General features: G+C 33.4%; 3 protein-coding genes across 4 annotated transcripts; 2 read left to right on the top strand and 1 right to left on the bottom strand.

Moving 5' to 3' along the window:
• Window positions 1-1,756: 1,756 nt before the first annotated feature.
• On the bottom strand, window positions 1,757-5,987 carry LOC115994867 (1-aminocyclopropane-1-carboxylate oxidase homolog 1-like). The gene is made up of 3 exons (XM_031119176.1): window positions 5,172-5,987; window positions 3,749-4,070; window positions 1,757-2,248 (listed from the first exon to the last, which is right to left on the bottom strand). The coding sequence occupies exons 1-3, from the start codon at window positions 5,690-5,692 to the stop codon at window positions 1,970-1,972; spliced, it is 1,122 nt and encodes a 373-aa protein (XP_030975036.1). The 5' UTR covers window positions 5,693-5,987; the 3' UTR covers window positions 1,757-1,969.
• A 443-nt stretch (window positions 5,988-6,430) lies between these two features.
• LOC115994869 (L10-interacting MYB domain-containing protein-like) lies at window positions 6,431-10,598 on the top strand. 2 transcript variants are annotated; one of them, XM_031119178.1, is made up of 4 exons: window positions 6,431-6,624; window positions 6,976-7,009; window positions 9,067-9,417; window positions 9,509-10,106. In XM_031119178.1, exons 3-4 carry the CDS (start codon window positions 9,067-9,069, stop codon window positions 10,082-10,084), a joined length of 927 nt encoding a protein of 308 aa, XP_030975038.1. In that variant the 5' UTR covers window positions 6,431-6,624; window positions 6,976-7,009; the 3' UTR covers window positions 10,085-10,106. The 2 variants fall into 2 exon arrangements, 1 of the variants encoding a protein (XP_030975038.1); XR_004093277.1 differs by lacking the exons at window positions 9,067-9,417; window positions 9,509-10,106 and adding an exon at window positions 10,451-10,598.
• A 245-nt stretch (window positions 10,599-10,843) lies between these two features.
• Window positions 10,844-11,747, top strand: LOC115949908 (protein ALP1-like). The gene is made up of 3 exons (XM_031067172.1): window positions 10,844-10,882; window positions 10,974-11,205; window positions 11,287-11,747. The coding sequence occupies exons 1-3, from the start codon at window positions 10,844-10,846 to the stop codon at window positions 11,745-11,747; spliced, it is 732 nt and encodes a 243-aa protein (XP_030923032.1).
• The last annotated feature ends 1,920 nt before the right edge of the window (window positions 11,748-13,667 follow it).

Here is a 13,667-nt window from a genome sequence, read left to right as displayed (position 1 = left end):
AGTATTGTAAAAATGTTGTATATGTAATACTTACAGCATGAAAAATAACAGTTTGTTGAAATGCATTTGCTGTTTTCACGACAGTTAAACTAGGGATTTATGAACTCAAATCCAAAAAATGACCTCCATTGAACTACGCCAGTAGCATTAATTACATGTTTATCCATGAACCTTATATGTCACTAGATTAAAAAATGACTTGCCCTGAATCACTGTAATCATTGCATTTGAAGCGATACCAAACTCAAATTGGCGATACAGCAATTAGCAACCAGTTAAATGCGATTTGCATTTCAAATTGAGCCAAAAAAAATTCCAAACTAGGTCGGATTGGAGTATTGGACCCACATTTAGCAGAAGTCACACTATTTGGGCTGCATTGAGCTAGCTATATGTCTGAAGTTGAACTCAACTTGACCTATGCTAAATACGTAGCTGCATATATGCATACAAGTTCATCTTCATCCTATTTCATGTCTCATATTAAATTCATGGTCTTAAAAACCAGAACGGTCAAAAAACCAAAAAAAAAAAAAAATTTCTATCGAACTGGCTGGTCCGATCTAATTTTAAAACCATAATAAATTGTCATTTATGTGTTTCTTTACGTAAAATCAAGTGTAGTGATCAGCCTTGTGCATACACCACGTGCACAAACAAAACTCGCATTACTAGAAACGTAGAGAAATTCGTAGGGGCCAACATGCTCGACACAGCAAGCATGAAAACAGAAAATGTGCCCCCTACAATCAGCCCTTCATGACTGAAACAGATCATAATTGCTGTAAAGTGTAAACTTCACTCTTCTTGTTTATTACGTTTAATCACGTGTTTATTGAACTTTTTTCTTTGCCCAGTGACATCTAAACACGTTGTCCATCACGCTTTTGGAGACCCCATGAATAACTGGTTGAGAAAAGCCTCACTTCTGTGATGCATCCCGGTTGAATGTTTATCAAGATTAGCGACTGGAATGAACTAACTCTTCAGTGAGCTAATTAAGGAACATCTGGGGATGTTTATAATCCCAGCATATATATATCAACCCCGAGTTTCATGTCCTCAAAAGCTTTTAACTCTTTAATGCAATGATAACCCATTTCAGTTGAAGCATTGCAATTTGCCATTCTCTTTTCTACACGAGAAATATATCAGTTTAAATGGCTTTCTAATTAAGTCAAAAGAGAAAAGAAAAAAAAGGCTTTCTAATTTTGGTTTGGGTCTGAATGTACGATTTGCTTATTTTGTACATACACATTTTCCTCCATTTTGTTTTTCAGGTTTAGTCCTTCTGTTGCCCTGAAGGCTTGGATAAAGCAGAAGTTTCAAGTATTCAAAGGATAAGTCTTAAAAGGATTTTTTTTTTTTTTTTTTTGGGTTACATTTTATGCTTCACCGATTACAGGTCACAACTTGCCATATGTTCTTTTTGCTTTCCTTATAAAATTCTCAAAATTTAAAAAGGATAGATTCTTTATAGTATTCACTCATATTGAAAGCATGAATATTCCATCAAATATAATGGCATCCACTGAATCATATTTTTTTTTAAAAGATTCCAAAATTCTATGGGAATGATTATAGTATCTTTTAATGACATTTCTTTCTTATTATACACAAAATTAGAGGAGGCATGAATCAGAGTAGGCATTATTGTCATCACACAGAGAAATACCTCCAGCATTTCATGCAACTTGCATTTTCATCATGATCATTGTGCTGAGGAATTCATTCTACATACATCAGATTTTACAAATAACAAAAATGGTACTGATTTATTTTACAATTTAACATGACAGGCATTAATAAAACAAACTGTATAAATACGCGTGTATTTGCAAGAGCCTGAAGTAAAATATGAGCATCTTATAAGATAAACAATGAATTTTCAGTAGTACATTTAGCAAATATGAAATGTTCATCTCACTTGGGTTGTTCCGCTTATTACTTTAAAAGCCATTACTCAAATCTATCCTCTCATTTCTTGGTTGCCTTTTTGCAACTTGAAATGTGTTAGAGCAGAGATCCCACCGAGTCCTTTCTCATCATAATAAGCAATGAAATCTTGAACAGTGGTTTTCCTGTATACAGGGGGGTTATCTTCTGATAGCAATTCCTTGATCGGCCCATAAGTAATTGTTGATGGATAAAGATTTGGAGTGAAAAAGCATGCAATGGATAATCTCGGTCCCATATGGTTTGCTAGCACTTGGTGCTCAACACTTTTAAATCTGTCATTAGATATGAGCTGCAAAAGGCAAATATTATAACAGAAGAAACCTTAAACTGTTACAAGCAATTATACACCAATCTGATCTCCTATAGCCTTGCCTTAAAATCTTAAACGCTTACTCAGGCATCACAATCAAAATTACCAAATTATTATCTTATTTTGCGTGCACTAAATGCAAAAGATTGAAGTTTAAAATGCAAAGTGACAAATACCTCAACTTTACAAAATGGTTCTGCCACATTAATTACTTGAATTTTTTTGAACGAAGGCAGAAATCACCACAAGAAAGGACACAAGATATTTCATGCTAATCAATCCCTTTCTCATTTGGTGTGTAACATAAGCAAAATATTGAACTTGAAAATGCAAAGTGACAAAAACCTAAGCTTCAAAATTGATTCGACCAAGCTTTGATGACTCATTCCTTCTTCAGTTTTTAGCTACCTTGTTTCAGATGCATTAGTTAAAATTTTTTAACAGAGCTAGAGATTATCATGATAATGATTTTCTGCTAAATTCAGGAACCAGCCTTCCTTCTCTGTCAAAATTTTGGTATATCCTGACTTTTTTATCATCTCCTCTGCCCATACTATTTAGTCATCAGGCAAAATACTGATCTCTCCCATAAAAGAGACTTAACTCAAGCGATTGCCATGTGTATGCACAACAATGATTAAGAATGAAAGTTACATGGTTGAGTTTGTATTAATAAAAACTTGGTAGCTGTAAACATGCTGAATGAGAAGTCTTGAACCAGTGCAGAAGTTTTCCTTGGGAAAATGCTACAGTTAAGAAGTGACTGCACCTTCACACGAGACATCAAGAGAATTTTACCACATCAAAATAGTGATAATTTTAATGAGTGCTCTTAGTACCTCCATATGCAAAAGAGGGCAAGGTTTACTTCTTGCTTTCTATTTTTGAGTTAAAAAAACACTTCTATTCACCAAAGGCCCAAAATCTCCAAAAGCACAGAAGGGCCTATGAAGCACCCTGAGAAACTCATACTAACAAAGTCAAGCAACCATTATAGGACTGTCCAAATAATAACTCTAATAAAGAATCTCTAATTTATATTCCTACAACTACAAGGCCTCAAAAAGGAATAGGAACTAGTAAGTGTATATGACATGCACATGTTCAAGCACTCAAGTGATCAGATGCTTGTCATGTTATCACTTTCTAAAGTAACGACACAGAAAAGGGTCCATTTCCTGTTGAGGTTTGGTGGCTGTCACAATAATCAACACTGAGAATTGTCTGATGAGCGTTACACAACATGAATGAGAAGGCATCTTTAATAACTTGACAGAAAAAAATATTTATTGGTAGGCAGATTGTGTAATTCTATTCATTTTAGCACCAATTGTTATTTAGATTATAAGAAATGCAGCCCATATATATAAACTGTATTGCACATGGTCATTAAAGTAGGTAAATAGTGCTTTCTCAACAAAAAAAAAAAGGGTAAATATTGAAGAAGTAACTATTATGTCAAATGTATAAAAATCTTGCCTGTATGAGATCTCCAATGTTTACTACTAGAGCTCCAGGAACGGGAGGAACATCAATCCACCTATTTTGATAAAGAACTTGAAGTCCACCAATATGATCTTGAAGTAGGATGGTAAGGAAATCAGGATCTGAGTGTTGGGTTGTGCCCATGGTCAATTCAGGCTCAGGGCATGCTGGATAGTAGTGACTCAGAATGACATGCCCCTTCGCACATTCCAGGCCTATAAGTTGGTCAGATTTGAGTCCAAGTGCTTCTGATAGCATTCCAAACAAAGTGATCCCCAACTTATGGACTTGGTTAGAATACTCAATAGTTATGTCTCTGCAAATTACATCAACAAACATATACAAAACTACGAATTTATCAACAAAACCAAATTTTAATTTCCTAAAGATACACAACATACAAGCCATCAAAACTTGTAACAAGGAAACCTTATTTAAAAGGAATACACATTCCTTATATGGATGGCCCATGATTTGTCATTTTATAACTCCAAATAGCATAGTTTCAAAGATGCACTAAAAGTATAAAACATTCTTTGTGAGTTGTGACATTGTAAACGAATACATGGGAAATGCAGAAAAGAAATTAATAACTGCTAGTTCGAATATCTGTAAATTATATCCTCTTTCTATATCACATTCTGGATCAAATAAACGAAGTAATAAAAATTAAATCTGCGAATGTGATATTCAATTGAAGAAAATTTATGACAAAGACAACCTAGTGTTTTTTGAAAAGGATCCTATCCATTTAAAATGAATCCATGTAATAATTTAAATGACAAAAGTTAACTACAAAATTGGTTGTAACCTAAGATTACAATCTTACTCAATATCATTAACATTATTACATATTTTGAAAATTTAATTGTTAGATTGCAAGACACATGTCAAATTTTGTGCTAATCAGATACTATTTATTATATGATCTATAAACTTATATTTTATGCATAATTTTAAATTTTAAAAAAATTATAATTTAAACAATTTATTGATGACAAAATTATTGATATTTAATTTTTTTTAAATTTTGTAAGCGTGAAAGATATAAAAAGAAAATGTAATTCAATAGTGAATTTATCAAAATTCACATCTAATAAAAAAATAATAAGTAATGTTGTATCTTAAAACTAATTTCGTAAACAAACTTTGCCATATTTTAAATTAAATATTAAAATTATTTTTTTTAAGAAAGGATTAAATATTAGAATTATAATTAAAGATATATAGATTGGCTGACATGGCATCTGGTACAATATTACTAGAGATGGTATGATGATAAAAACGAAATAGGAATCTAAAAAAAAAGAAACAAGAACAAGTTTTTTGAGTTTAGCTAAAAAAAATTAAAAAGAACAAGTTTTTTGAGTCTTGAAACAAAGATTTTCAATTCTAAAAATGAGAAGTAAAAGAATACCTGCAGACTAGAGGCAATTCTTGAGGGTCCAAAGGGTGAGGACCCATAACACAAGACAAAGAGTCCCTCCAGTTAGCGAACCTTGACTTGTACAAATCAAAGTTACTCCGAAACTTCACCTTCTTCGTCAACTCCCTCGTATAGTACTCAGCCTTCAACTCCCTCGGCAGCTCGTGGAATCCACGCGCCGCCTCCAACATCTCCTCCAGCACTCTCTCAGCTATCCCATGATTCACCAACTGGAAGAACCCCACCTCCTCTGCAGCCCTCCGGACACCGTCAACAGCATCGGCACGCCGGCCTCCGAGGTCTATGACCGGAATTGTGAATTGGGTATCGGTTGGTTCGCCGGTGGCTCGATCCTCCGGTGGGCGGACGAAAATTCTGGGGATTTTGGTGATACCAGCATCCACAATACCTTTGACACCGGACTTGGAGTCGTCAAATGCCTTCAGCTCTTGGAGACGGTCATAGTTTGTGGGATTTCCGGTGAGTGATTCTTCGGCGCCGGTGATGACCATATTTTAACTTCAACTTCTTGTTTTTTTGATAAACTCTTCAACTTATTGTTGTGTTGAAGTGTAAGGGTGCCGTTGAAAAACCGTGTTTTTACTTTAGTTAAAAATGAGTTGCAAAAACAGTGTTTTGGTTTTTTAGAACTCTTTTAATCTTTCAAAACTCCTGATCTAAGAGAAGTTTGATGAGTTGATCTTCAATCTTTATAGCCTGTGTGGATGTTAAAAAAAATGAGGGGAGAGAGAGAGAGAGAGAGAGAGAAATTTAATTAGCTTGTTTGAAAGTTTTTTAAGTGGAAGGAGAGAGATTTGAAAGGGTTTGGAAGGGTTTCAACTATCTCTAACTTCTCATTTTTAATTTTTTAAATTGGAGAGATTTAAAAGAAGAGTAGAGTAGATAAATTATTGAATAAATAAATTCTCCAATTTATCCTTTTTAAATTAACAAAATTACAAACTATTATATAAATAACCTTTGTTTGTTTCTTGAGAAAATTAAGTTGGATGAAAAAAAAAAAAAAAAAAAAAAAAGAATCTCACTAGCTAGGGAAAAAGCCACGGAGCCAGAGCCTACAAATTCGAAGCCCAACACGGAGTAAGAGCCCGTTTGGTTCCACTTTTTCAGTCCAAAACGGGCGTTTTCAAAAAAGCTGAGCCCAGATATGCGTTTGGTAAATTCAAAACGTAACTTTTTTATAAAAGTTGCGTTTTGAACTTTTAGAAAACCTGAAGACAAAACGCGCAACGGAAATGGACCCTGAGCGGTCCATAAATCAAAACGCGCACAGCGCGTTTTGTTATATTACCGTTGCAAACATGGAAAGACCGAAATACCCACACATCTCTCATCTCTGTGCGCGCTGTGCCCTCATCTCTCATCTCTGCTCTCCCTTCGCATTTGACGCCTCCATCTGTTCTCTCTGCCTTGCTCTGCCTTCGTAAGTCTCATCTCTGTCTTTTTTCTTTTCCTTTTCTTCTTCCGCTTCGTCTTCCTCTTCTTCTTCTTTCTTTCTTTCTTTCTGGTTCTTCCTCTCCGTAAGTCTTTCTGTAGTTTTGGATTGTGGTTTGTTTTATGGGTAATGATTTTTCTGTGTGTTCTTTGGGTTGATTTGTCATGGGTATGGGTTGTTTTGATTTGGACCAAACCGGGGTTGATTCTCATGGGTCTGATTTGGGTTTTTTTGGTTTTGATTTCTCTGTTCTTTGGTTGATTTCTCATGGATCTGGGTTTGATTTCTCTGTTCTTTGGTTGATTTCTCACTTTTGGTGTGTGGGTTTTGATTTCTCAGGTACCAAAAACACTGATCTGCTACCAAAAACCAGGTACCAACACTGATCTGATTTTTTTTTTTTTTTACCGAGTGTGGGAAAAAAAATTTCGGATCTTCCTATGAATGGGTATTGTTCCTTTACTTGTTTTGTTATTTGTTTTTGCTGATTGGAATATATAATGAAGTGTTAGTTTGATGAATATATAATGGGTATTGTTTTCGGATCTTGCTGATTGGAATATATACATGTTCTCATGAAGTGTTTTTGTTTATTTGTTTTGTTATAACAAAATTTCGGATCTTGCTATGAATGTGTATTAACTTGGAGATATTGTTATGCTTCAGTTGTGTTATATATTTCAGTTGCTATGAATGTGTAGAACTTATATATTTCAGTTGTGTTAGCTTGTGTTTTGGGGCCTGGGTTAGGTTCAGTAATGTAGGTGAGTTCTGTAAGTGCCTTTTATTTTAAGCATGTATATGTCAAAACTTTTTTGTGTCAAAACAATGTCAATTTTGGGCATTTTAACTTCCAAATTTTGGGCAAGTTATATGTTGATTTGAAGAATAAACTCTTATTTTCCAGGTTATATGTCAAAACAATGTCAATTTTGTCTTAATGGTGTCTATTTATATTTATTTTTTTAAGAAAACTTTAATAAAAGAAGAGTATAATTCTCAATTTACATGTTTAAGTCTATTTTGTAGTAAATGATCAAAACCTTAACTTGCTGTAAACAAGCACATTCAAGGCATGTGCCTTGCTCCCTAGTAGTATTATAAAAATTGCACTGGCAACTACATGTGGAAGCAGAATTGGTCTGCTTTGCAAGAACTTCAAAAACATCTAGCCATCTCCCTTGTTAAAATGAGAAGGGGCAAAGAGAAAAATAACTAGTAGATGTCTTTTCCATGTGGAAATTTGATAATAGATAGTACAACCATATCTAACGTTCAAAGAAGTTGACTGCAGCCAACCAAAAAAAAAAAAAACAGAGCAAAGAAACATATATATATATATATATATATATATATGATGGGAAAAAAAGAGGTTTTGACATCTAATTTGAACTTTGGAACCTCTTATTATTAATGCAACCTCCATTTTTCTCATTCATGGAATTGTATTTAGTATCTCTAAGAAAGATAATTATCCACTGTTAGTCAGTAATGTGGGTTGGATTGGATTACTTAGTGTTGCGCACCCTTTCTACATACTTTTCACATGAGTTATTGGATAATATGTCTTGGTTTGGGTTTTGATAATGTGAGCTATTTGGGTATGAGGTGACATTCACAGTGACCGACTTACCTTGTTGGCTATTGGACTAGAGGTTATCACGTATATTTTGTTTTTCAATTTAATCCATGTTTTCTATGCTTAAATCATTAAGAATTATTTTTCTTATAGCAGATGATGGACTCTTACAAAAGGGGTATTACCTTCTTTTACTGCCAAATTTTAATAAGCTTTTTTATTGCCATTTTTTCAAAAGTATTTCTTGTATGTCACCACATCTTGTTGAAAGCAATTTTATTCAGACAAAAATGTTACTAATGCAGAGAGTGCATAGTATGATAATAGAGAACCCCTCATGTAAACATGTCTCAACAATCTTGTTCAAATTTAATATTCCTACACAATCTGTTTGATTTTCTTCTTTACTGAGGCTTTTATTCGAAATACATCGAAACCTAAAGAGACAACTTTTGCATGACATACGGGTCACTGCAAGATGGATAGATAAATAAATTAAGGCTTAACAAAAAAAGTTGCATAAACATATAGAAATACTTAGAAAAAGTAATGCTCTAAAAGTTGTACCTACACCTAAGTTTTTTTTTTTTTTTTTTTTTTTTTGAGAAACACGATACAGCATTTTATTCAAATAACAAGAAAATTAGATACTAATACCTTGATTGTGATATGTTTGATGTTCATGACCTCTGTAATATGTATATATGCATGACTAACTCTCCTTAGAAAGAGCCTAACTCTGCTTTATAATTCTGTTTGGATCTGCTAATCCTTGTACCTATTTGTTTTGATCTTAATAAAAAATTTATAGTTTTGCTAATATGCTTCAACCTCATTGGTGAACTTTATAGATGGGTAAAAACACAACTTCCAACCTCGAGGCAAAAAAGGCTAGAGCATTATGGGATAATAATTCAAGCTGGACCACTACTTTTTGTAATCTTTGTGTGGAACAGATTCAACTTGGGAATAGGAATAAAGGTGCTGCCTTTAAGACCCTAGGTTGGACCAATATAGTGACCAAATTTTGTGATGAAACCGGTCAAAATTATGATAGGGAGCAATTAAAAAGTAGGTGGGATGTGTTAAAAGGTGATTGGAGATTGTGGGAAAAATTGAGGATGCATGACACAGGTTTAGGTTGGGATACAGCAAAGGGAACAATTCTTGCTCCTGACGATTGGTGGGACCGAAAGTTGAAGGTGAGTTGAGTATTTTATTAATATGTAGTTAGTTGGAAATAGTTTTTTTATATTGTTGTTATCTGAGTGAAAGCACTTTTACATTTTGTAGGAATTACCCAAAGCTAAAAAATTTCGAGAGAAAGGTCTACAGAATCCAGAACAACTTGATATAATGTTTAGGGATGTTGCAGCAACTGGAGAAGCTGCATGGACCCCTTCTTCAAATACACTCCCTCCAACAATGCCACAAGAGGGTGCTGGTGATTCGGATGGTAGCTCCGAATTTAAGGATAATCAATGTGACATGAGTTTAGACATTGATAGTTTGCAACAAGGACATACTAGTCAATCACGTAGTTCAGGACTTAAGCGAACTAGTGAATCAATACCCTCACAGAAGAAAAAGAAGAAGATAGGAGGAGCTGCAATGTTGGACAATCGTATTAGTGAATTAATAACTGTATGTAAGAATAAGTCTGAAGGTACTTCTCGAGAGTCACCAAGTTCAGTTGATAATGTCATGGCGATTGTGAGAGCACTTCCTGGAGTGGATAGTAGGTTTGTGGTTCAAGCTTCCTTAGTGTTACTAAAAAAGATACATAGGGATATGTTTCTAACTTTCAAAGAGCCAGAGTTACAGTTGGCGTACCTACAAGAATTGATTTCTTTGAAGCAAAAGAAGTGACCAACCTTATTTGATACTCTATATTAGCTTAGGACTAATATTAGCTTATGACTAATATTAGCTTTATGTTGTATTAACTATGTTGTATCAACTTTAAACAATGTTATGTGATATTTAGTATTAGCTTTGGATTAATATATGTGTAATGTAAACACATTTCGACTAATATTAGCTTTTTGTTGTATTAACTTTAAACTAAGTTATGTAATATGGATTTATTAGCTTTGGATTAATATATGTTGATTACTTTGTTGATTACTTTGTTAATATATGTTGATTACAAAGTTATGTAATACTTTGTTGATTACTATGTTGATTTATATTAAGTATTAGCAATGATTGATTATTTGTTACTTTGTTGTGTAGCCTAAACCAATATGGATGATTATAATGGTACTTATGAGAGTGGCAATTTTATGGAACTATTAATGGATGGGGATTACAGAAATTATTGTGATTATCATGATGCTAGTGATTATAATAATGCTGACAATAATAATGATGGTGATAACAATGATGATGATGATGATGATGATAACAATGATGATGATGATGATGATGAGAGTAGTGATAGTGATGATGACAGTGACAGTGATTCTGATGATGATGATAGTAACGACGATTCTGATGAGTTTTACCAGCTTGTGGCAGTTACCTGCGAAGCAGTTGTGACATATTTCAATAAGTATATTAATAAGACTCCTTGTTATGATTCTGAACAAACAGGGTGGGTTTGGGTGAGACGTTGTATGGAAGGTAATGAAAAATTGTGTTACAACTTTTAGTGGCCACATTAAAGTATGTGTACTATTGTATATTTGAATAAGTGTTATTGTCTATAAGATAATACAATGCATGTGGAACTGAAAACTATTAATGTTTTTATTAGGATTGCATCGGTGCGATTGATGGCACACATGTGACAGCGGTTGTACCTACTGAGAAGTCCATTCCATACTTTGGAAGAAAGGGATATCCAACCCAAAATGTGATGGCTGCATGTGATTTTGATATGTTATTCACATTTGTTTTGCCTGGATGGGAAGGTGCAGCACACGACACTCACATTTTTCTTGATACTATTCGTAAACAGAGTAACAACTTTCCGCACCCACCACCAGGTTTGTAATTGGTTAATCAATTGTTCATTATAATTACATATTATATGAGTGTGTTAAAACAATTGAATTTTTTTTTTCTAGGGAAATATTATGTAGTTGATTCTGGATACCCAATGATGAAAGGTTATTTGGCACCATACAAAGGGATATCATACCATCTTCAAGACTTTCGAAGGAGAGGTGGAAGCCCTAGAACTAGACATGAAAAATTTAATCATGCTCACTCATCTCTTCGATGTACGATTGAGCGCACTTTTGGTGTGTGGAAGAATAAATGGAGAATTATCAGAAACATGCCATCTTTTCCATTCCATATCCAAATGCTTATTGTATCTGCTACTATGGCTCTTCATAATTTTGTTAGACTAAATGATAGGGATGATAGGGGCTTCATAAATGCCAATCGAGATTCAATTTCTAGAAGAGAAAATAATAGTGAAGCAGATAGCAGTTATGAGCAGAATTTAGGATCTTTAACAGACCCTGCGATGGTGGTTCTTCGTGATTCCATTGCTAATTCCATTTGGGGGGATAATAATTAGTAGTTGTCTTTTTTTTATAATATCCTGTAGTACAATTTAAACTTGGGTTATTGGTATGTATTTTATCATCTTTTTTACATTTTTGTGTTGTACAATTTAAACTTAGATTATTGATATGTATTTTATATGTTTTTACATTTTTATGTAGTACAATTTAAACTTAGATTGTTGGTGTATATTTTATCATCTTTTTACATTTTTATTTTGTGCTTCATGTTGATGGAAATTATTTAGATTTAATTAATATTATTATTATTATTGTTTAGTAAGTATATGAAATAGATGATTTAATAAGTATGAAATAAACTCACATCCACAAAAAAAAAAAAAAAAAGTTTGAAATATCCCTTATATATACATTGTCCTTTTTGGTCATTTATCCCTCAAAAAGCCACTTTTAACAGTTTTTACCAAACACTCAGCTTTTTCATTATGCACTTTTTAACAGCTTTTACCAAACACTCAGCTTTTTGAAACTCCACTTTTTCATTATGCACTTTTACAAAACTCCACTTTTTCATTATGCACTTTTTCAAAAAGCTGAACCAAACTCACCCTAAGCATGTGTTGTTGACTTCTTGTTGTGTCGATCATGGCACAAAATACGCAATGACACTATGACTTTCCAAACTAGTTGTTGACTTTTGAACTTTACGTTTACAAAGAAATACTAGGAAAAAAAAAAATGACAACATGTGTTTATCAATTGACAATTGCCACTTCCTCCGGTAGTGCCACTCACAAAACTAAATTGGAAGTTTTTGTGTTTACGTGCCGTTTCTCATTACTTGGCCTCTATTTTGTTGCTGAGAAAACAGAGGATTTTTTTTTTTTTTTTTTGTTCTTCTTCAATTTTGTCCACTGATAAGGAGCTTTCACTTAGAACAAGATAAATAGTTGTATTAGGTCGAGTAGTCACAGATGATAATGAATCTGAGATTTAGAAGCTCCAATTTATTTTTATTTTCGTACAATTTTAGCTACCACAAGGCCTTACCGAAAATTTTATTTGAATTTAATTAGTTATTTTTTTGGTTTATACAAGCTTTAATGGTTTGCAATTTGTTGATTTTTATATTTACCATGAATAATTTTTAGGGTTCTTAACATTTTGAAATTGTAATGAAAAAAATTCACTAACATATTCTAAGATTTAAAAAAATCTTAGAATAAATTAATTATAGACCAATGTTATAAGTCCATTTTCAAATAGGGGTAAATTTGTCTATTTAAATCATTTTCTCTACTCTCCATTCTAATTTTTAAAACATCCAAACAAGAGGAATGACTAATTACTCCCTTTCCCCTTACTAATTTTAAAAACATCAAAACAAAGTAGAGGATAACCATTCCCCTCTACTCTCCTCCCGCTCTAAACTTCCAATTAGGCCATTAAGGTTTGACTTACATGTCAGAGGAGTTTGATCTCTCAATTTTCAGAGTTTCGATTCTCATGTCATCGAGGGCGTAACTATGATTTTTAACTTGGGAGAGGTTTGATTTACATGTCATGTAGGGTGTATCCAGAATTTTTAAATGGACAAGGATTTTCTACAAACATGGTTGTAGGAGTTGCTGCATAAAAGAACAGGTGACAAAAGACTAATTTGACATGTATCCATTAATCATGTGCAAGGCACATGACTTTTTTAGAGTTTAATTCTTTGTCTAATGTAGTTTTTTATTATTAAAAAAAAAAAAAAAAAAAAAAAACCTTAATGTTTCCCTCTATCCCTCTCCTCCTTGTGTCAAACAGCTTAAGAAAAATCAAAATCAAAATCTTCTCTCTTTCTCTCTTCAAAACCCATCAGACATTTTCTCTCTTCCTCCTTCCCTTCCTTTCATTGGAAAGACAGAAACCCCAGCCACATGAACCCTTTAAAAAAAGCCCCTCTCGCCACATGCTCTTGCCACTGATCC

This window comes from Quercus lobata, chromosome 6, assembly GCF_001633185.2.
Source record: "Quercus lobata isolate SW786 chromosome 6, ValleyOak3.0 Primary Assembly, whole genome shotgun sequence".
NCBI lineage: Eukaryota > Viridiplantae > Streptophyta > Magnoliopsida > Fagales > Fagaceae > Quercus > Quercus lobata.
The sequence above is the reverse complement of the archived record's forward strand: the minus strand, read 5'-3'. Positions and strand labels throughout refer to the sequence as shown.